This window comes from Hesperophylax consimilis, chromosome 16, assembly GCF_061612785.1.
Source record: "Hesperophylax consimilis isolate HC1 chromosome 16, BYU_Hcon_1.0, whole genome shotgun sequence".
Classification (NCBI taxonomy): domain Eukaryota; kingdom Metazoa; phylum Arthropoda; class Insecta; order Trichoptera; family Limnephilidae; genus Hesperophylax; species Hesperophylax consimilis.
The window spans coordinates 27,818,650-27,843,201 of NC_142851.1; the positions used below are offsets into that span (position 1 = coordinate 27,818,650).

Below are 24,552 nucleotides of genomic sequence, written 5' to 3' on the forward strand. Positions count from 1 at the left end.
TGTTGTTTGTTTTTGGGGTGTTATGCCGTGTTCCGCTAACTCCTTCTTTAGCCGACGTTTCGGACAGCGTTGCAGTGTCCATCATCAGGGCAGATCCGGTAGATCCGAAGATGTGGCTGCAACGCTGTCCAAAACGTCGGCTAAAGAAGGAGTTAGCGCAACACGGCATAACACCCCAAAAACAAACAACAAAAATTAGCTATAATACTATATTTTTTAAGTTGTTTCCTTTACGCGTTCATACATTTCTATTGAAAAAAAAATTTTAGTAGTTTACATTGATATTTTTTTGTATTCATAATTTACACCAATTCGTTATAAAGATTAATCAAAATAGGGATTTAGCTTTAAGCTTCACCTTAAAATAAGATAAACTACTTCAAGATCCATCTAGTTATGGGCCAATTTCTTCAAAGTATTCTATGCTTGGGTCCGATCCAATAACTTTTTTTCAGTTTTCCGCCACTTTTTCGGTATTTTCCGCTGTTATATGAGTTATTTGAAGAGTATCTGATATAAAATGACTAACCTGATGGCCATATGTCTCTCATAGGTCTCAGCCTGCTCCTGGCTATACAGTCTACTCCCGCCCCTTCCTCCTCGCTGCTGATGCTCTCATCCCCATCTTCTTCTATTATCACAGTCGAATCTTCTGTCTGGGCGTCATCCTGACAACAAAAACAATTAATTTAATAAAATAAATTATAATCTTGTGTAATCCACTGTTGGATGTGGCCACTTCAATAAAATGCTTTCCGCTGGCTGCGGTCCCTCGACTTTCGCCTCCAGTCCTCATCCTTTCCGTCCTGGCCCAATCCTCTTCCTCAAATTCCACTTCTTCTCCGGTCAGACTCTGAGTTGGTTCCACCGGGGCACCCACTACTCCCGCCATCAGACGTATTCGCTGCCAAGATCTAGACAAACCTCACGCCATCAAACCGGGCACCCCTGCTTATTCACCAAACGTAGCGAACCACTTGGGGTGACCTATGGCAGAGGTTGTGATTATCCAATAAATAGTTCCCGGGGCGGCGGTACCCATACCCTTAATCGTGATTTTGGTGTCTTTATACAAATTTAATAACATGCCTACAATTTGTTTTGGACACGACCGTACCTTCATAATAGCACAACGACAAAATCACTATGTATTAAAACGTTATATTTTATTTTAGTTGACAAACTACACGAAGCTGACTTTAACAACAGCCTTTGTTGACAAATTACACGAATGCTCTAACATTAATCAGATATATATGTTTAATATGTTGTTGTTGGTTTTTGAGATAGCAGTTATGTTGATATTAAAATCAATATAAGCTTCAAAAATATTAGAACTTCCCACAACTTACTAAGTCTACGGCGGAATATTTACTTCTTGTCGACATTGGATATCCGATTGTTTGATATTATCATTGAGTAACGCTTAAAACCGGATGTTAAGATTGAGATACATAATCTTAAACAGTCTATTCTCTTCTAAAAATCCTGTGTTTTATTTCACTGCTTAAATCACGTCAACACTCACAGCTTTAACCGCTTTAAAGTCAGATCAAAATTAATGTATTTGCACAAACACACAAAAGGAATAAAATACCGATAAACTTCTTTAATTTCTGTATATTTTGTTTCTTCTCTACAAAACTCGTTCACGATGGAATTTAAAAGCTCTATGATTGAATAACTCCTTATAAAAATCCAATGTTTATCGGCCCACACTCTAACGCGAATGATCAACATTGAAGGCTGCAAGGACCTTATGTAAAATTTATGTGATATCCACAGACATATGAATATATAGACTAGAAATTAAAGATGAGGGGTAAAATCAACTGTTGAAGAACGAAGGGGGTAAAGCTGACTGTGATTCGTCAATAAATCAATCTGACAGTATATAGGCATCTCGCATTATAATATCACCATTTAGTTCTTAAAAGTAAAATCTGCTTTTGAATGAATAGACATTTTTACATGGGAGCGCAAATTACTCGCCACGTTATGAACAAATTTGCGAAGTCCAAATTCGGCAAAATAAATTTCTTCTATTTTCAGAGTCGAATATTTCGTTTACGTATTTAGTTAAGACACTTTTATAAATGTTCATAATTTACTTCCCAGCAACCAACCAGCTTTGTGTTTCGCGTCCAGACGTATCTCGATGTGAATATGCTTAAAATAAAGTAAAATAATGCTTATATATGGAATGTAATACGACAATTGGGTTTATTCTCTTTTTCACATCTATTTTTACAAGTTTTCATACCACAAGCCACCCATTTTACCGTGTTATTTCGTAAAATGAACCGATGATGCCTCGACCATAGTTCGCACAAGAATGATGACGTCACGTTTTCTAAATTCACTTGAGGCCATAAGCGAGCACAGCCGGCTCCAATGGAACCGGTATGGGGAGTGGGGAATAATACGCTTTTAATCACTTAGGGCAGGTCTATGGTGATATCATTTTTCTGCGAAAACGTGTTTGTATCTTGGTTTTCTGTGTTGATTTTATCCCTTTCATTTGCAGCCGTTGTTATTCATTTGCAGCTGTTATTGTTGTTGGTTAAAGTTGGGCATCAAATTACAGGTCAATTATTATTGTCGACTCGAAAAAAGTCACTTTGAACATCACCTTGATTATTCAATATTTAGATTTTGCAAATTGATATTATGCACTAGTACAAGACTAGTGATAAGTTATATTAAATTATACATGGTTAAAGTATCTATTACGTACTCGTATGTCCATGTTGTCTTAGGAATTTCGCGTGTGATGAAAACGGTTCCTAATATTAACTACTGAATATAATATGTGTAATAATAATAAAAAATAAGGTGTGGAGAGATAAAGAGAATTTTCTTTTGAAATAATTGATGTGCTCACAAATTATAATTAATTGACTAAAAAGTTAAATGAGAATGAGAATGTAAGTAGTTTAAAAATAATTTATATCACGCTAAAAATGTTATAATTTTGTTTTTGTATGTTAGCAAAGAATTATGAAAAAAAGTGTTGTAATTTTTCATAGTGGGTGCATGTTGTGATGGCGCTAGTAATATAATTATTGCGGCATTATGTTGTTATTCTATTTCAGGTTACATATAATGTATAATAGTATCTAACCTTACCTAGCATTGCATCGCATTCCGATATATAATTTTTAATTAATTCATTTATAGATGAATCACACGTTGATGCCATTAAGAGGAAGCTACAAGCCAAAAGTGTGTAAATTCTTGGTATATCTTATATTCTAGGTAATAGGCATTAAATTCGCTTGACAAACGGAGTCTAGAAACGTTCGATTTCAAGCAAAAAACTGTTTATTTATTTATTTTGTAAATAATTTTATAAGAAAGCAAAAAAGTTAATCAACTGAAACTGTCACAGATAATCCTAGCTATAATACTGTATTTTTTTTAAAGTTGTTTCCTTTACGCGTTCAGACATTTCGATTAAAAACAAAAACAAAAAATGTATTCTACTCAAGCGAAACGATAGGAAAACCTTCAATTTATCTAAATCATATTTTTTGGTGTTCATTATGTATACCAATTCGTTATAAAGATTAATCAAAATAGTCATTTAGCATTAAGCTTCGCCTTAAGATTGCCGCTTTATTTATATTGGTGCATTGCTTCTGCTTCACTGTTCAACACATAATTGATTAATAATTAGGATAATAAATACATATATACCTACACACATACACACTATATAATATAATATTATTATTCAAACGATGTATTTGTGCCAAGTTTCCAAGTTTGTTTTCTACCACGTGGAATAATGGTGTTTACTTTGCAATCCATTAATTGTGAGGTTTTCCTCGATGTTTATTATGAAGTTCTGTTTCCGTGAAATGATTACGAGTCTTGTTATTTATATATGGTAACTGCAATCAAGTAATAAGAAAATTCAGTCATCATTTCAGTTTATGAAAAGTGAAATGCAAGTGAAAGATGTTATAAATTTGGGCATTTTATTTATATAGATCAACAAAGACCGATTCTGCGTGCAATATGTTTATCTATATACACAATCACAAAACTATCTAAACGCTCCGTTTGACCGGACGATCTCTGACGTCATCGGAACCCACGCTTCTAGCTACGACAGTTATGGCTGGTATTTCAGTTGCCCGAGCTTTTTAAGCTCGGCTTTAGTTGCAATCGGGTTGGAATCCTGACAACCTAATCCGAATCGTAACATTCCTGAGTTTACTGAAAAACTGGCTGTCAGAATGACAACTGATTTAAATACAAACATGCAACTTTGAGGCCCAGTTGTTTGGCGGAAATTAACTTGTGACAAACTGACAAAGTCTTCAAATGACCATTCAGGTCCGTTTTGTTTTTTTATAGTTGAAAGATCCCGTTGAATGCGGATTCTAAGTCCGTTTCAGCTTTTGAACAAATTATGGTCACCAGAAGAGGACAACTATCAGGTTTTTAAGCTTATCAGCTGATTACAAATTGGTAGAAAGATGAAACGTTCCTAGAATCGGCGTTTAACGGGGACCTGTCAAAACAAAATGGCGTTGAATGGCCATTTGATGACAATGTTATATTTAAATTTCTGCGAAACAACTGTGCCTAAACTTACAGCTTTACATTGGCTCGTTTTCGTGGGTTTTCGACATTTTAGAGAAAAAAATCAGTTCTGCCACGAAAAGATAGTATTTTTAAACACTCATACCTATTTAAATTTTATGGTGAATATTATTATTTTTAAATAGACTGGATTTCCTCACTTTTCGTTTTTTGTGGGAGGTTAGTTTAATTTATTTTTTTTATATTTAGGTACACATACGTTACTTACTCCAAGCGTTGATGTAATGTCAATATTTGTATTTCTTAGTCCGCTCAAAATATCATATCCCATAAAGATATCCCTTGTTCGCCGCACTATCGCAATACGCCATATGTGTGTACCTATTAGAGAGCTATGTACTCGTATATTGTATATGATTATAATATTGACTGTAGGTCACTTGGTTAAGGTGTAAACAATTTAGCGCATGTCTGCTTATATGAAAAATATTACGCTTAAAAAACTCATATAGATTTTAATATTCATATAAATTAACAAACGCTGATTCTGAATTTGTAAGTTTTATTATGTATGATTATACGTAGAAGTAATAAATCGACATTTAAAAGCGGTTAAACCCGTAAGAGACTTAAGGCGAAGCTTAATTTATTTATTTATTTTGTAAGAAACAAACAGCTTTTATATAATATACAATGATAGATATAAATATACAAGTCAAGCCACAGAAGTTACTTATGTTGAATTTCATTGGAAATGAAGTTTTAATATCTTAAAATTAATTTTGTGTTAAAGGTAGGGGAGAGGGAGAGGAAAATAGGAAGAGGATGGGAGATGCTCCCGATACATTCCATACTCTCATTTTAATAATCGATCGTACGCATTACTTCATATCGATATTTCGTTAGGTTATTAAGTTATTACCAAAAATGTCAATGCTGTAAATTTTTGTATTATTTTGTGCACATATATATTAGGAATTGGGGAATTTTTTGGAATGTTTGTCCTACACGAGGGTAGATAAAATAAATCAGATTGTCGGGTTGATCTAGACGGAATATGAAGATTTATTAAATTGGTAAGTTCTGGTGACTCCAGATCATTATTTAGGATTTTAAACAATAAGATTTGATCAAAAATTAGACGTCGTGTTTGGAGGGAGTTAAAATTATGAAATTTGAGAAGTGTAAGTTTAGTTCATAATTTGTGTTTAATTTTTTTTTTTTGAATTCTTAATGCTAAATCACTATTTTGATTAATCTTTATAACGAATTGGTGTACATTATGAAAACCAAAAAATATGCTTCAGATAAATTGAAGGTTTTCCTATCGTTTTGCTTGGGTAGAATACAAATAAAAAATAAATTACTCAATAAAAAATATAAATGTAAATTACTAAAAAATATTTTTTTTCAAAAGAAATGTATGAACACGCAAAGGAAACCACTTTTAAAAAATACAATACTATAGCTAAGATTATCTGTGACAGTTTCACTTGATTAACTTTTTTGCTTTCTTATAAAATTATTTCCAAATAAATAGAAACCAGTTTTGTGCTTGAAGTTGAATGTTTCTAGACTCGTTTTTCAAGCGGTTTTCATGCAATATAAGGTATACCAAGAATATGCACATTTTTGGCATGTAGCTTCCTCTTAAACGCCTTTAATTGGAAATATCTTGCTACATATTTAAAATGGGATCTGTTGGTTTCGTGCCGAACCGAGTGGAATTGACCTTAATTGTTAACCAAGGTACGTATGACGTCACGCGTACCCCGTCAGACTTCGATGGTTTTGGCTGGCTTAGAAAAATGCAAACCTTGAAAATTATTTTAACTATGAAATTTGCAAAAAAAAAATTAAAAATATCTGTATTTAATGTTTATTGAAAATATTTAACCTTATTGCTTGAGAAAATAAAATAAGATTATTGGTATAGGAAAATCAGCAATGTTTTGGAATATAAAGCTAATAAAAGAACTTATTTTTTGACGGCTATTAACACAAAATATGTTAGATAAAAATTATTTTGGACAATCGATGTGGAATAAATTTTATGCAATAAAGCAAACACATTGTATTTTACTTGGTTTTATTGAAAGTTTCAATCAAACTTTTGTTTGTACGTTACATCTATAAGAGTTCACAGTGTTCACACCGCCATTCATTACGGTCTGTTATCACCAAATAATACTTTGACTATCATTGCTGGGGAAAAAACACGTTTTTATTTAGAAATTGTAAATATTGTGTTTGGCCGTTGAGAAATCAAATATCTTTTCGTCGAGTCGGCGTGTAAATAACCAATTAAATACATATTAACCAATTATAACTCAAGTCCCGCAAAATTGCATTTTACTTTGATTACATCATTACCTGGAAATCGGTTTATTTTAGGACGTACTTATCAAAAGATGATTGCTTTCCATATCTGTCCAAACATTGGCTCCGTCTTTGCTCACTTTTCTAGGGGTTATATATGCGTGAAATAACCCCTCGAATCCCCACCCACCATCACTCACATATCCCATCATGCCTCTAAAACGAGCTGCCCTTGATGTTATGGAATGTCCTCTGACTAAATTAACATATTTTTATTCCCTTTCCCGCCTTTATTCCTTTCTTATCCCTTCCCTCTTTTTTAATATTTATTAATTTCTTAAATTGTCACCTGGCAATAAACCTACCTTTTTAATGTATATAATTAGACATACTAATTTCGGTTGTCGGTGCATGGGTGCATGCATGGAGTAATGCGTATTCATGCTTAATGCGTAAAATTAATAAAGTAGGTAGCAAAATTATTTTGTCCATTAAATGCGTATTTCTTTAGTTTTATTTTTTAGCAGATGTCGTAATTTTTACAGTTTACTACTGACCCTGATGAACATTTTTATACATACTTTTTGCTTCACAAATCCTAAAATTATAATATACCGTGTTTTTCACTAGGATCTGCGCTGGTATACCACTACATTGAAATGTGCGTGAAGTGTGATTTTGTTAATGCCTTATTAACATCGTCAAACACATTCATCGTAGTGAAAGTATGCGTTTACATTACTTCGTGTACAACACAACCGTGAAGGTCATTGAATACCAAATGTTATTTGCATTTCGAATGAATCTGTCTCTCTGCCTGTAACAAATCGAAAGCAAGCGTCTTTAAAGAAAATCTATCATCAAAAAAATCAAAAATCTATGAAGATAGAGGTAAGTCGATTTTTTTTTGTAATTTAATGTAAAGGCCACCCTGTATGTAACTAACTAACCACCATGCCGTTTCCCCGCAGGGGTAGGCAGAGAGGACGGACCGCCAAACAACTCGGTCTTGGCACACACTTCTTGCCTTATTCACATTCATCGCATCACATCGTCTCATACATACTCTTCTATTATTCTGACTCTTGACATGGCCCGACTCGAGTATCTGATTCACTTGATCGTGCCATGTCTTCCTCGGGCGTCCCCGACTTCTGCTACCATTCGCATTTGCATCATATATCCTCCTTACACTCCTATCTTCGCTCATTCGCTCTACATGCCCAAACCATCTAAGCGTCCCTTTGTTAATCTTTCTCATTACGCTTACATCAGCCTTGCACTCTTTGCGGATCTCCACATTCCTCACACGATCAAACATGGTTTTACCACACATCCGCCTCAGGGATTTCATTTCAACAGCATTTAATCTGATGATGTATATTTACATTTATATAATTCCTAGAGAATAAAGGAAGCATCCGAAATAACCAAGAAAAAGAAACATTTAAATATTTAAATTAAATAAAATTAAGCTAAAATAAATTAAGTTAAATTAAATAAAGCTAAATTAAATTAAGTTGAATTAAATTAAATTTAGTTAAATTAAATTAAGCTAAATTAAACTAATCCAAATTAAATAATGTTAAATTAAATTACGCTAAATTAAATTAAGCTAAATTAAATTAAGCTAAATTAAATTAAATTAAGCTAAATTTAATTTTTAACTCTTATTTTGAAATATGATGTTGTATAAGTCCCAATGGTCAAGATCGTTAAGACGTCTGTCCCGGTAAGACAAGTGATTCTGGGTTCGATTCCTATTTGTTACCATTATCTTTTATTTTTTCTTTGTCTTGTTCTGTTTCATCTTTCGTTTAGATTTATTAGTGCTATCTGCTTCTTCAATGAAATATTTAAATGCCTACTTATTATTAAGGTCGAGTTTTAATACTTACAACTTCGTGTTTTAAAAAATCCATGTTTATTGTATCCATAGTTCTGGCCATATAATTCCATCTACATTATTGGCTAATGGCTAATCACTTGCTGATATATTCCACGACGTAGCAGAACTTTTAAAATGAATTATATTTTCATTTCATCACTTTTGTCATTTTCACTTGTTACCACATTAATTCGGTTTGGCATTTCAGTAACGTATATTATCACATCGCACATATATATTATTATTTTTTTTTATATCTAAAAGAAAAGAACAATTTGTTAATTATGTCGTGCATTTACTTAAATTTTGCGTTGACATTATCGACCTTTGTCATTCTATATGTTGTTTGTTTCGTCCAGAAGCTGCAGGCAACTAGTCACCCAAGATCTTAGAAGGTAATTAAATAATGACTGTGATCTTGGGAATTAACTGAATTCTTTGAACAATTAAACAGGAAGGTTGAGATTACAGTCAATAATTTTATCATTGTCATTTTTTTAAATACTTTGCTGAAGAATTCGTTTTGCTGAGGTAGAGGTCATTTTTCTAGTTCCGCGATAAGCTTTTTAAAACAACAACCCGCTTGGCTTCATTTCAAATTAATGGTTGAACATATAAAATATATTTTGTACTTTAAATGTACCTTTTAAATATTTTTTCATCGTATTTGTAGGTACCTAACTATATAATTTTACTAGATTGCTCTCCTGTAAATGTAAATCCATGTGTGGCTCATTTTACTTTGAAGAGGCAAAATATTATTGTTCAAACATCTGCGCCACAGCCACAATATATTTTACTTATATTTTTTACTTTGCATATAGTTAATTAAGGTGAATATCTCATAATAATAAGGAGGTTTGCTTTTAGAATGGACGTTTTATATTTTTGTTATTTGTTTTTGGGGTGTTATGCCGTGTTGCGCTAATTCCTTATCTAGCCAACTTTTCGGACAACGATACTGTAACGTTATCCGAAACGTTGGCTAAAGAAGGAGTTAGCGTAACACGGCATAACACCCCAAAAACAAATTTTTAAAAAATACTTTTGGCGGTGAAAATCTTAAATCATATTGGACGTTTTATAAATCATCTTATGACAGTGAGGTTAGGTAAAAACTGTCACTTAATGATTTGTTTCAATTTAATTTAAAAGGGCCATAATATACACTATTTTTGGCGCTTGTTGTTAAAGTATTCAAATATACACGAGTATTTGCATAGTAAATACTAGTCCCATCTTACTAGTCCCATCGAGAGACCGTACGTGACGTTATCGTTGTAGTATCTTCTGTCGTTTTCAAACAAGACGCGTGAAAAGGAAAAGGACGAACGTCGACTGGTTTGTGAGAGTATATATAATTATCGCCTTAAAACTACGAAATTCAGCGCTTAGAAAATTACTGTTACTCATTATAGCGCCTATTTTGGGCAATTTGTCGGACTGCGCCTGTAAAAAAAATACTGTCAGTCATTATATATGCAATATATAAGAACACAAGCAAGCAAGGATCTTTAAAAAAAATCGTCAATAACCACGTACAAGTCAAGAATGTTTAGACTTTTGACAGTAACACGGCGATCAACCATTGAAAGTCGGCGGGCGTGACTCCAGGGATTTGATCAACCAATCATGGGCCGTTTACATGAGCAATTTGAGGCCGTTTTTGAAACCAATAACTATGAATGTAAATATTCAAATTACACATTTTTAGTACGATATTAATAATCCTAAAAAAAAGTTTAAATCTAGTTTGTGAAAGTATCCTATTGGGGTATGTTGTGAGGATGAAGGTACTACGGACGGCAAGAGGATGGTTTGGAAGTATATGGCTATTCATATCTTGTTTCTGGACACCATTTAATTCCAGGCAACGTTTAGATTCTGAATGGTGGTCTTTCACCAGGGCATACCGAGAGTGTGTCCAGTGTCTACACAGGCACATTCACATAAAGCACAATTAATCATTATTTTAAAGACTTTCCCTGCACGTTAATTAATACACAGACCACAACACAAAAATCTTAATGGAATAGGTCACGCAATTGCTTGGTATTTTAATTTTTTCATGCTGTATTGTTTCAAACAGACTAACTTTAGAATACGCCAAGGAGTTCCGCCATTACTTGCAAAAAAACGTTTTTTAATTTAAACTTTGGATGATTAAATAAAAACAAATCGTCTTTGTTTGTCTCTGTGTAAGTGCCGGTTGTGAAAAACCAACATTATCTGGTTTTGAAACTAAGAAGCCTTGAAGAAAGCAGTGCTCCTCAAACTTTTTACATCGAAAAATATAGTTAAAAATACTGATTGGTACAGAATACGTATCATTATTCAGTTAGTATTTTGTGTCTTAATTAGTTATTAATATTTTCAATTCTAAAGTTAATGATTTTAACCAGAAATCGAATAGTAAATTAATGATATTTGACATCTTAATCTTTTGAGGAAGCATTTCTTATTTATTGGTATCAAGTTTAATTTGTAGAACTCCATTTTAATTTTTATTTTTTATATATTCAATAATATTGTTATTGGGTTTATAAAAACAGTTTTATTTTTAAACAAGTTCTGCTGTGTAATTATTATTACGCGTGACAGCTGTTTCGCCCTCTGAAGGCATTATCAAACTGTGGGTAGCCCACTTACAGACGATACATTTATATTATTTGTAGATAGGTATTTTAATTTCAATTACTGATTTCTTAATTGATTTCTGAGTAAAATGTTAGAAATTATTAATGGTTATTACCCCAGTAAAGTTTCCCCAATTACTGTAATGTTTAAATTTGACTGAAGGTCTTTATGTTAGTTATTCCCAAACGATGACTCATAGGGTTATTTTAATAGCATAATTAAGTAATCATAATGCACTCATATTTGCACTAGGTTTGAAGATATCTAGTAGGGGTGAAAGAATTATAATTGTTTGTTCATTTATTAAAATTCTAATAATCCTTCTAATAACAAAATAATAATTCTAATAACAAAAACTCTAATAATCCGAAAGCTATTTAAACCCAATAACAATAGTATTGAATATATAGAAAATAAAAATAAATAGGACGACCAAAGTATATCCATACTTAATTCATGATAGACATTTTTTCTTAATTTCCAGTGACAGCATTCAAAATCAAAATGTAATGTCGATTTGATTTTACTGCGTTTATAAATATGTAACCAAATCTATATTTTTATATAAAATCTTTTTCCTCGACAACTGCATTACATTATAGATTTATCGTGGTGCAAAAATCGGCATGACGTGTTGATGTCATCGCTTTAAAGTGGAATAACGGTGGAAATCCACTGAGTAAAAACAGGAGCGTGATTTCTTAGTCATAATTGTCTACTAGTGTAGACTTGTCGTAATATTTATGGTAATACTTCTGTGTGATAGATTGTTTAATTTAAAAATTTACACTAGCCTAGAGCCTAGAGTGCACTTAGACGAGGTTTTTTTGAACTTGGCTTGTTTACAATTCGTTTCTGCATGTATTTGTGCCAATTTCTTTGGGAGGCATCGCTTGATTTTTTGGTGCGTTCCACGTAAAAGTGGTTAACCTTGGCTCCGATTAAAAGTCTTTCAATGAAAAACAAGGTCAAGCAAAATGGGTTTATCATGTTATTATTTGATTTATATAAAGGTTTGACGCATATTCCTAATTTGTCTGTATTGTAATATTTTAAGATCAATGTTAAAATGACTGCACGTTTTCAAACAAGCTCCTACGATTTCGACGTTTAAGAAAACTGAATTATGTATTTATTAAGTTTTGAAATACAGGATCTTGTGGTGGTTATGGACTTTTATCTGCACTTGTATTGTGTTATATCTAAATACCAAATTGTACAGTCTGGAAATATCATATACACCATGTTCCACGCTCATGACGCGAAACTTTGGGGGTTGGTTATTTATGATAATTTAAGGAAAAAAAATTTTAAAAAGTTTTTAAAAGATTCAATTACCAAGAAAGAAATGTTATAAAAATTGTCCAGTGTAATCGCAGCTTTACTTTTGCGAGTAATGCACGTGTTCGGATATCAAAATGACCACCCTCAAATTTCATATCTTGAACAGTTGACCGAGTGGGAAGAAATACTAATTATAAAGGTGCGTTTGTATAAACGCTTTATAAACCGCACAAAAGTAAGAAATTTATCAAAAAAAAATTATTTGGGCGCTAATGGAAAAAATTACAACATTGCATTTTTGCCTTTTTCATGAAATGAAACATCAACCCCTTGTTTCGCGGTATGTGAGAATTTGATTGAAAGATCCCGAGTTAAAGGTTGCTCCTTATAATCAAGAATGTTCACCCTTGTTCAAATCCTCCCCGTCCCCCTAGCAGGTGTTACTAATACCCAACCCGCTGCTCCGGGACAAGGGTAGGTACTCACTGTAAATAATCATAATAAAATGAAAATAATGCCTATTTTCAAACAGTAACCATGTAGTAAATAGCACGGATAATACTCTTCTAATCCTGCCACCCGTGTAGAATTTTTATTGCCGATTTCGCGTGCCAAAGTTGCGGTTATCTTTTTATATAAAGTTAAAGGTACCGAAGTTTGAATAATCGCTTGAGTCAATATCCTTGTATTTATACTTGTACTATAAATAAATTTATAAATGATGCAATCCGAAATCCCGGTTCTCCTACATGCGCAACATAAAAGCAACATTTTGCGGCCATACCTTTAATGTGTCTGCAAAATTATAAATTTTCGATTTCGATTTGTCTGCTAATATTTCTATTTTGTAAGCAGCTGTTATTTTAATTTCATCGTTATATTATCACACTCTTTCCGAGAATCTTTGTTCTACATTTTACGCCGCGCCGGTCCTGCTTGAATGGCGGAAAAAGCATTGCTGTCCGATAATTTTGCATATTTTTTTATACCAATCTCTTTGTAATGGTCTCAACCATATGTTTATGTATTTAAAAATGTGAACCAAGTTTTCCCATATCTTTAAATCCTTGTCTTTTGTATGGAAGAATATTTTATCAAAAGTAAACTATATTTTAACCCGTAAAACGGGTAATACATCCTTCCACTTGTTGCACCAGAAATGCGGAAGTAACGATTTGAGCAAAACAATTTTAACGTTATATAAAATACGTTCATTTTTTTACAAATCAAAAAATCACTAAATGGCCCAACACTGCTTTCAACTTCAGATTATGGAGTCGTATTACAAAAGTAGGCTTAATTTCAAACGAAAATTTTGTAGTTAGGGTGTGGTGAGTACTATGTAAAAAATTTCATTAAAATATAATATGTATTTTTTTCAAAGATATAGCTGTTAGGTATTTGTATAGGGACCCTAGTTTCCGCTTGTTTAACGTGTGTTACTATGGCTTAAAAATCATTTCTCTCACTCACTATCACCGTGAAAGTTCTATTCAAGCCCTGTTTTATATCATTATGGGCAGAGATGTGCTTTATTTCAAATAAATCCATTTCAAATGGAAATGCAAAATGCAAAATGGGTATTTTCCATTTTGCATTTTAAATGCTCTTCTAAAAACCATTTTGCATTTTGCATTTTAAATGCTTTTCTCAATGCATTTTCCATTTTAAATGCTTTTTGCAACATTCTTCCTACTATCTCCACTCATCTTTTTTTCATAAGCCCCAAATATCAGTCAGTCCTCAACCTCGCTATGAGAGATAATTTACATTTGTCAAGTTGCTCCCTGGTAGGAGCCCTGGCAATTGAGTGATACCATTACAAAAAATACTGATTCAAATAGGTACTGAACATGGGGCCATGACTCTGTAATATTAAATGTTAGATAGCAGTTTCTATGTTTTTACGTTGGCAACATTAGTTTAATAATCTGAAGTCGTGGTGTTTTTGGATTTACCATCATGTAATATGTTTGTTCTACATTGATGTCCAATATTAAATGACAATTTTTTTTTTAAATTCTATCATTATTTTCGACTACCATAATACGGGCGTGTGTCTAGTGTGGTAGTCGAAAAGCATGTAAAAACTGTACACATTAATATTTCATGAATAAAGAAAAAAAAAAAAAAAAAAAATTAATTGTTTGACCTGAGAAACCATTTTGCATTTTCAATGCATTTTGAAAATAGGTATTTTGCATTTTGCATTTGAAATGCTTTTCTAAAACCCATTTTGCATTTTGCATTTTCAAATGGAAAAGTTTTGACCCATTTCCATTTTGCATTTCAAATGGTTTTGGATACCCATTTTGCACATCTCTGATTATGGGCCATTTGCTTCACACAACTAAAATAGTAACAAAACTTTCACGGAATTTGAATATTGATGAATTGTTTATATTCTTTGAAACTCCCCGACCTAATTCAGTGGCAAATAGCAACATTGGTTTTTCATTCAAATCTATGTATATGTGGATTGTATTTCTAATGTTCTTCTTTATTATATGGGGATGCCATAATACCACTTGCTTCAGACGGTTGGGAGCAGTGGGGATTCTTGTGCAATATTCACATTAAAAATCACACTTGTAGGAATTATTTGTTCAGTGTTCTGCTTGAATACTAAGCTTGTCCAGGGTTTGTTTATCAAATAATGAGGTGCGCAATATTATTAGCCGCGCTTTGTTTATATCACTTTTTGTCTGTTTACTTTGGGCGGCTCTGTTCTCCCTCTTGGTGAAACTACACTTTATTCAGTTTATGCAAACACTATAATTATTCCATACAATCTGTATAGTAATTTTATTTGCGCGGAATCACGCTAGCCCGTTCTATAATTATAAATTAATTATATTCAATGTGGAAACTCCTTTGTTTGATTGCATTTGGTACTTCAACTGTAATTACTTTAATATGGATGAATAATTAGTTTGGTTGATGATACTGTATATCTTAATTCTTTGAAAAAACACTGAACAGTCAATTTAAATTACAGAATTACATGAACCTTTACGCGTGCTATATTTGTGGTTTTTAAATTATATCAAGTTTTTTCTCTGTCCAAACAGTTTATTTCGGTTGTCGTTCAATTCAACTAAGATTGGTATTTGTTTTTTATAAATGTTATTTACATTACATATTAAATGAAAAAATATAAATAAATAATATTCAATTGAAACATACTTCTTTTCATACTTGATATATCTTTTTTTTTATGAAACTGGTTTTGGAATGAAGTGTCATTGTACGAATACTAATTCATTCGTTTTATATTAGCTTTCGGTTATAAACATGGACCTAAAAAGCCCGGGACAAATCATTAGTGCGATTTGGTATGAATGGCATTGAAACCAAATCTAGGGTAAGTGGAAATCTGGCAGCCATCTTGTAGGACTAACTTTTGAACTGATTTGTATCCAAAGTGATGCATAATGAACTATTGTTATCTTATTTTGTTGTTATTAATGCAGTTATAACGGCCTTTTGGGGTGTTTGATGAGTCAAGGAATGAGATACGTCATTAAAAAAATTAAGTAAGTTTTGGAATTTTTTTATTGATCTTCCCCCACACCTCCAAATTGTTCTCGAATTGATGATGTATTATATTCAGATGAGGCATGAAGCGAAAATATCGGTTCCGCTTTTTGACCTCCAACTGACCTCCAACTCTTCCAACGTTCCAACTAAAACTACCGAAACAGGTCTACGCGCACCGCTTATCGCTCTCTAATAGTGGAACAAGTTTCGACGATAAATTAGTACGCAGAAGCGCCTCTAATTGTAGCTCTATGTCCGTTCATGCTTCTAAAGATGTTTGCATGCAAAACACTCTACCGCTTTCTTTAATCGCAAATTATTTGAAACATTGGAGTGTGTGCCAAAAAAAATAAAACCAAATTTGATTATTTAAAGAATCTGTACGTTAAATTAGAGACACCCATTCACAGCATTAACGATATTTTCGCGAATTAAAGCGATAAATGGTGTTTTTAGCGATAATAAAAAAGATTTATTAGTCGTTATAATCTTGTATTGACAGATCGTAGAACGAACATGACACACTCTACTGTAGAAACATGTGCCATGTTGAGTTTCAATCAATAATACAATAAACATGTTTCAAGTGATTTTGCTAATTTAATTGTTTTTCCCCTCTTGCCGACTCCCATTCCTTGACGTTATCCTATTTAGCTATAAACGCTATGAAAACGCAAAATTAAAGCTATTTTTTCAATAATTAATGCTACATTTCTTAAGGCGATGCCATACGTAGTAATGCAAAATCATGTGTTTTTGGTTTGAAAATTTGGTCGCCTAGAAATGTTTCAGATGCTTTAATTAAATACTGCGAGTAGAATACATTTTGGCCTTTGAAATAATCGAGTATTTTTTTTTTAATTTAAGTCTTTTTATAAGCCCAGAAAAAAATAATGTATACTTACGAACCCATTTTCGGTTATGATTTTATTGTATAATGTGGCAAATCAAGTTATTTATAAAATTATCGGCAAAAAATTAAATATTTATGCCTGAACATCCACAAAATAAAATAAAAGGTACTTTTTGGCCATGTTTTTTTTCTTGCATAAATCAAAACAAGCGGGAATTTAAACCTTATCGCCATCTTCGTAAGGGTTGTTATTGATAGCGGTTCAATTTAAAATATTACACGACGTAGTGCATCGCCTTAAAGATTAAAGCTATGAATGGGTGTCTCTACGTATAATGTATTTTCTTAGTAATTCAAACTCAACAAAGAAGTCGTCATTGGTCTGCGGATATCGTCTTAAGACGGGCAATCCCATAATCAAAACAATAGACTCAAAGCATTGCAACTCTCTGCTTATTTGTCACATTTACGTGAACAAGAAAAAACCACATCCCGCCATTAAATTAATCCGCTAAAACCACCTTCCAATTCCAACATCAAAACAACGCAATTATTTTTTTCTCATGGCCTTCTAGTACCGACTGCAGGTCATACTAATTACTAATAATTATTAAGTTTGGTGATGGTTCTACCTGGCTCTAATATATTATACTAGATGTACCCCGCCACGCTTTTCTGTGGCTTAATCTGTCGACACAGATGACATCTATATAATATAGGTATATAAAAACACACACCTTCTTACAATGCAACGTTGTGTCAAATTTTCAAAGCAATCAGTGAAGAATAATTACATTTTTATTTATATATAGGGTTTTCCAATAAGAGGTGTTATTTTGATATTCAAAGAAACTTTTCCCGTAAAAGATCAATGGTTTAGTTGTTTGTGTGGCACGTGGCGCCGTCTTGTTGAAAGTAAACGTTGTCCAGATCAATACCATCCAATTCCTGCCATAAAAAATCATTAATCATCTGTCGATAGCGCAATCCATTCACTGTAACTGTTGCTCCAGCCTCATTTTTGAAAAAGTAAGGTCCAATGACTCCGCCGGACCATAAACCGCACCAAACAGTCACACTTTGAGGATAGTGAGGCTTTTCAACAATAACTCTTGGGTTTTCCGAGTCCCGGATGCGACAATTTTGTTTGTTGACGAAGTCACCGAGGTGGAAATGGGCCTCATCACTCAAGATGATTTTTCTTTGGAATTCTAATAATTAATAATAGTGAATATTAATAATTTCAGAACGTTGTTGAAGCGTGTATCGTTCCATTTTTATTAATAGCGTAGTTTCTACTTGTCAAATGTCAAAAAATGACAGCTTCAAAAGAATCAAAAGTAACATCTACCGAAATAGCGGACTATTCAAAATAACACCTCTTATTGGAAAACCCTGTAGATAGATTATGCCATATTATAGACAACGGTGACCGGATAAATCATCAAAATGATAATTCATCACATCTTTAAAAAGTTATATAAAGTGATGAAACAAAAACTTTATTAACTGGGTTAAGTAGGTTAGGTTAAGTTAAAAAAAGAATTTCATCGTTTCTAATGACTTTATATCACTTTTTAAAAGTGTGTTGAATTGTCACTGTGTTGAGTTATCATGGAACCATAAACAACATACTAACCGCCATACGAAAGTCCTTTTCTGATCCTAAGTTTTGAGGTGTTTTTAATCCTGTTTCTTAATTACTGTGCGGTTTGTTAAATTTTCGAAATATTGTGGTTTATACCGGTTTCCTGTCTAAATAGGTCCGTGATAACAGTATCTAATGTGTATTTTATTATAATAATTGTATTTTTCGTATTATTTTTGCATGTTTGAGAATTTTTATAATATTAGGTATGTATATCTTTACTTGCGGAACATAATATTGCAATATTATAATATCACGATATAGCACTAATTGTCATTAAATAAATCTATCCCTAACAGCCAAAAATCTGTATAAATACCGTAATTATAGTTATGTGTGTACCAGATTGAAAACGACCATAACAGGTTGAAACCGGTCCGGTCCACCAATGAAAAGTGGAAAAATTAGTATCTAATCAAAACCTAACCTAACCTCTCCTTATCTGATCTAACCTATCCTTACCTATCCTAACCTATCCTAACCTAACTTATCCTATCCTAACCAAACATATCCTTACCTAACCTAACCTAACCTAACCTATCCTAACCTAACCTTTCCTAGCCTAACCTAACCTAATTTAACCCATTCAAACCTATACTGACCTAACCCAACCTAACCTCTTTTACAAATATTTATTTATTTATAAAACAAGCCTAAATTCCTTTATTTTATTTTCAGAGTTCGGCCAAAATAGTACCTACCCAATTTGCATCGAGTAAATGGTAATAACGTCTTTTCTAGCCACTCGTATGGTATCAATAATATTAACATAAGAAAATGTCATCGTCAGAAAGTATTTTGGCTATCATCCCATACACCGAAAGCGAATTTTTATTTTACGTTATTAAAAATTTAAAAGCTAAAATTAAAAATTTCTTAAATGCAGACTGTTTCCTTTTATAGTAATTAAGGTAAATCAAATTGTGTTATTTAAAAAAAATCGTATTAAGGGTGGCCAGCGATCCCGAATAATTACCGAAATTTTAAAATTGACCTAGTATGTTATTTTTACTAGTTAACTTTCACTCGTTTTGACAGTTAAATACATATTTAAATAGTAGCGTTGACCTAGAACAGTGATTCCCAACCTGGGCAATATCGCCCACCGAGTTGTAAGTGCTTTGGGGGTTAATTATAATCTTATGCATAAATTGTCCACCAAACAGATACACAGTTTTTCGATTTACATGGACAATTTACTGAAAGTTTCAAACTACTGTTCTGTTCTCCTGAAAAAATCTCTTTTACATTTTTTCCCCGTGGTCACAGATACAAAGGACGGGTTTTTTTACAGAATTTGAACATTTCATCAAATTTCAAAGTTGATTTTCAAGTTCTGTGAAGGTTCTATTCAAGTCAAGTCACGAAAGATTGATTAAATAATTCCGCATTTTTTTCAATATTTCCGCAAATTTTATGTTGTTATTTAGTGAAGTTAACAAGATGGATAAACATCGAGTAAATATTGTATTTTATTAATTTGCCAATATTCCTCCCTTCTTCACCGTTTTTTTCTAAATGTACCTCAAAAAACTGACGAAATCGCGTATCACATGTAACTATTATCTTGTTTTCTCACATTTAATATGGTTGTTTTACCATAAAAATAAACTATTTCAATAAAGTTCTCTGTATGGGTATTTTTATTCTGAAAATATTTGTAGTTGGTCATCCGAACACCCAAATTCCTCACAAACAACTGTTTACAGCGCGTTTTGCTTTTATTCATGTTTTACGTTCACGTTAGTATTCTGGTGTATTACAATGTTATTATAACCACCATTCATATTTAGAACGCGCGGCACGGAACTTTTCGAACTTGGAATTCGGAACGGAACTTTTGAATTGACCAACTGCGACCACTCTCGCCGGCTCCGCGGACACTACTATGGAATAACGAAATAGTATGGAATCGCGGAATATAAAAAAAACCTGAACCGTGTCATCATCAACCGTGATCCGTGATGACCGTGATGTACATAACCTATGGAACGTTTGGAAACACTATGAACAGCCACAACTCTGTGGGTGGAGTCGTGGAGTGGCTAGCATCAATGTTGCGTTACACAGATGTTGTTTATACGCGTTGTCCTCGCGATTTTATAAACATTCTCCATCGTTTAATTACACTACCACAAATCGAATCTTCGCACAGGTATAAGATAATAATAAACGGAGAAAAATGAGTAATGTTGCTTTATTAAAAATCTCGTCAAATTATTGGTAATCCTGATAAAAAAAGGGACTGCAAGCCGCTTCCTGATAAAGTGTTAAGTATATTCATAATAATATTTAAACACGTGTTCATGCACCTGGGTTTGTCTTAATATTATATCATGATGAAATGCAAAAATTGATGTTAAGGCGATGCCATACGTAGTAATGCAAAATCATGTGTTTTTGGTTTGAAAATTTGGTCGCCTAGAAATGTTTCAGATGCTTTAATTAAATACTGCGAGTAGAATACATCTTGGCCTTTGAAATAATCGAGTATTTTTTAGATAAGTCTTTTTATAAGCCCAGAAAAAAAATGTAAAGGCCTATGAAAACTGCTTTAAAGTTCAAAATCTCCTACTTACGAACCCATTTTCGGCTATGATTTTATTGTATAATGTGGCAAATTAAGTTATTTATAAAATGATCGAAAAAAAATTAAATATTTATGCCTGAACATCCACAAAATAAAATAAAAGGCACTTTTTGGCCATGTTTTTTTCTTGTATAAATCAAAACAGGCGGATGGTGTTAAGCGGGAATTTAAACCTTATCGCCATCTACGTAAGGGTTGTTATTGATAGCGGCTCAATTTAAAATATTACACGACGTAGTGCATCGCCTTGATGAACAAGTGTTCTGACATCGTTACAATACATTGGTATCTTAAAGTTCATCAGGAATACCTATCAATGCATTAGTTAATGGATTACAATCCAGTTTTTAACAGGCATACGATTAATAAATTATCAGGAAATTTTCTCCGTGTATGTTATCATTAGGCCGGAGAGATTTATTTTTGATTTTAAAAATCTGTATATGTTTAATTATTGACCCTATGCTGTATGAAATAAAAAAATTCTTGACCTGAGATGACATTCTCTGTTTTTTTTGTATGTTACTAGAGCTCAATTCAATTAAAGTAACTTTTATTATTATTATTTATAGTGTCACGTGATGGACTATTGTTTCTCCCTCTTACAAGTTTTTCTACTTCCGTTAAAACAAACAATCGCAAATTATCTTAGACGCGAAGCCCTTGAAACTCAAAATCACTCCCGTGCATCGATCTCTTGATGTCACACTTATTTACTAAAATATGCCCAACAAAGGAAAAGATTTGTCGTGTCCTGTGTTTGGTGAACCAAAACAATTTGCATGTTAATGACTGTTGCCGACGTATTGTGATATTAGAAAGTACCATTTGTGGGTGAAAATCATTTATTATTCTTGGATAACAGAAAAAGTCAATTGCCCTTTGTGTGGAGTTCTAATAACATGAAGAAAAAAAATCCATTTGTGCGGAGTTCTAGTGACGTGTAATAAAAAAATTAAATTCCCTTAGTGACATGTAAAAAAACAGGTATTGTAAGTTTCAGATTAACCGCGCCACGTCAAGATGTCATCGCATATCAACAATATTTAGTTTTTTTTTCTCATATAGTGTAGGGTCAACGATTAAACGAATGGGGATTTTAAAATTCGAAAAGTTAAAAATTTACACCGCTCTCACGTACATGTGGCTTCGAAGACGATCATGTCGATTTTAAGTGTGCATTTCAAGTCATTGAAAATGGCCTTTGAAGTGCGATTGATGGAACGATCCGCCAATACCCTAGTGACACCAGTTACTTTGTGGACGTCTACTAAAACATGTATAACCTAAAGTGTGTTACGGTGATAAATTTTGTATTTTTTTTCCATAACTTATGACAATCGCGGTATAATTCTATTATAAGTAAAACAAATCTTGTTTCGCCATGAAATTAAATTCCAAAGGGCTCTATGGATGGAGCAATTGAATGAACGATTATCAATCACACAGCTTCTCAATTACTCTTGTCTTTGACTCAATCAAAATACACATCATTTCCCCAGTCAATGGGAAGTCTCAATTGTCAATATCTTCAATTGCCTCAGTAAACGATCGATTAGCAATGATTATCAAAGTCACATCAAAGACCTAAATTGACGTAAACAGAGTTCTCAGCGGGAGGAACATTCTTCTTACTTCTATAATGATACTTATGGGATAGCTTTTCAGGAGAGCAAAAGTTTAAACCAACGCTTTGTGAACGTTTCGTTTTAGTTTTGTATGAAAGTATGAGTTCGTTGAGTAACTACGAGAAGATGTATGAATGCGAATGAAGCAAGGAGTATGTGCTAAGATAGTCTACTCCTAATCTGAGTGGAAGTATATTAAATATTCTGATTCTGAGTCGTTAATTACGCACGAATTGCGCTTATTATTTCAGAATTAGTTATTTTTATTTTTTATATGTGTATATTTGAATGTCACAAAAACCATCAAATGATTAGCAAAATTATGTTATTTTAGCTATTGGTAATGGAATGTTGACAAAAAATGTAAATACTATATTTGTATCTATTAACAACCAACAATATTCGGATGATGTGTACTTTTGTGTAGCATCTCAAGAGTGATGTGTTATGACTGTTATATGTTAGGTATCATCAGCGCCTTGGCGCCTTGGAAATTCAGCGCCCGGAGCAGACTGCTCTAATTGCGCCCCCATAGGGCCGACCCTGAGGTGATCACTGTGATCAATAATATTCCGATGGTTTGTATTTTTGTTTAGCGCCGTGTTTATGAAAAATGATCTCTATAAGATATTAGTTTATTAGTTCTTCAATGATATATTATATTGATGGGTATAACTTTCAAAATTTATTAATTAAAATAATGTATTCGTTTTTTACGGCTTCATTGCCCACAAATTGCTTTCCGTTGATAAAATTAGTTATTTAGATTAAAATGTACCAAGGTAAATAATAATAAAAATAATGCATTTTCACCCCAGGGGGTATGGTTGCGCCAATACGCATTATACATCAATTTATACACACATCTCATGCATACATATGTACATACATGCGACCACTGTACTGAGAGAATATTGTTGTTCCTTTTTCCTACCTACTTCGATCCCTGCACCCTTTCTGTGCACATTGTGTAGTCAGTCTGTTACGATATCCCGCATAGCTCACTATAAAACCGCATCCGCGCGAGATCTTATCTCGCTTATTTGATTACATATTACATCCGCGCCGATATCGTGCAAACCGTTACGTGTTCAGTGCCACCGCCATGATCCCTGAGGATATATAATGGTGAGTCCTTCCTTCCATACAACATATTATTGTCTCAAGTGCGGTGGCAATTATACTAACATTCAAGGTCCTTCGACAAACATTTTTACACTCCTAAAACAACATAACGTAACATCTTTTACACACCAGGAAAATGTAATATTTTAGGGGGGTGGAGAACTCTATTCATTGGATTTACATGTTTTAATGTAATAATTTATTGCATACTTTTATAGGTAGGCAATAATATAGAATTTAATTCTTTCTTGAAAATGAGTTTTGTTGTTGAAGTACGCATTTAAGCCATTAAGAGAATATTTTGATTGGAAATTATTGATTACTTCCCGTAAGATGTTAAGGTCTTCCCTAAGGTCAGCTCTACATATTCAATTTAGGTCAATGTTGGATGGAGTTTGGCCCAATATTGGCTGAAATATCGACTCCATGCGATGATGAAATTAGATGATTTAGCCAAAATCGGAATATGCCCTTGGTACCGGATCG

The 24,552-nt window shown here is 32.9% G+C and overlaps 2 protein-coding genes across 3 annotated transcripts in view; one reads left to right on the forward strand and one right to left on the reverse strand.

Moving 5' to 3' along the window:
* LOC149416973 (transient receptor potential channel pyrexia-like) overlaps positions 1-20,598 on the reverse strand; it is a 42,191-nt gene extending 21,593 nt beyond the window's left edge. The window contains exons 1-3 of one of the 2 annotated variants that reach the window (XM_089641087.1): positions 20,504-20,598; positions 8,772-9,018; positions 530-668 (exon numbers count right to left, since the gene is read on the reverse strand). In XM_089641087.1, coding sequence (XP_089497213.1) covers positions 530-668; positions 8,772-8,822 — 190 coding nt within the window. In that variant the 5' untranslated portion in view covers positions 8,823-9,018; positions 20,504-20,598. Of the gene's footprint in view, positions 1-529; positions 669-1,352; positions 1,712-8,771; positions 9,019-20,503 lie in introns of those variants that run through there. The other variant, XM_089641088.1, reaches the window with a different exon arrangement.
* Coq6 (ubiquinone biosynthesis protein COQ6, mitochondrial) overlaps positions 1-24,552 on the forward strand; it is a 79,793-nt gene that overhangs the window by 40,703 nt on the left and 14,538 nt on the right. The gene's annotated exons all lie outside the window — the stretch shown is intronic.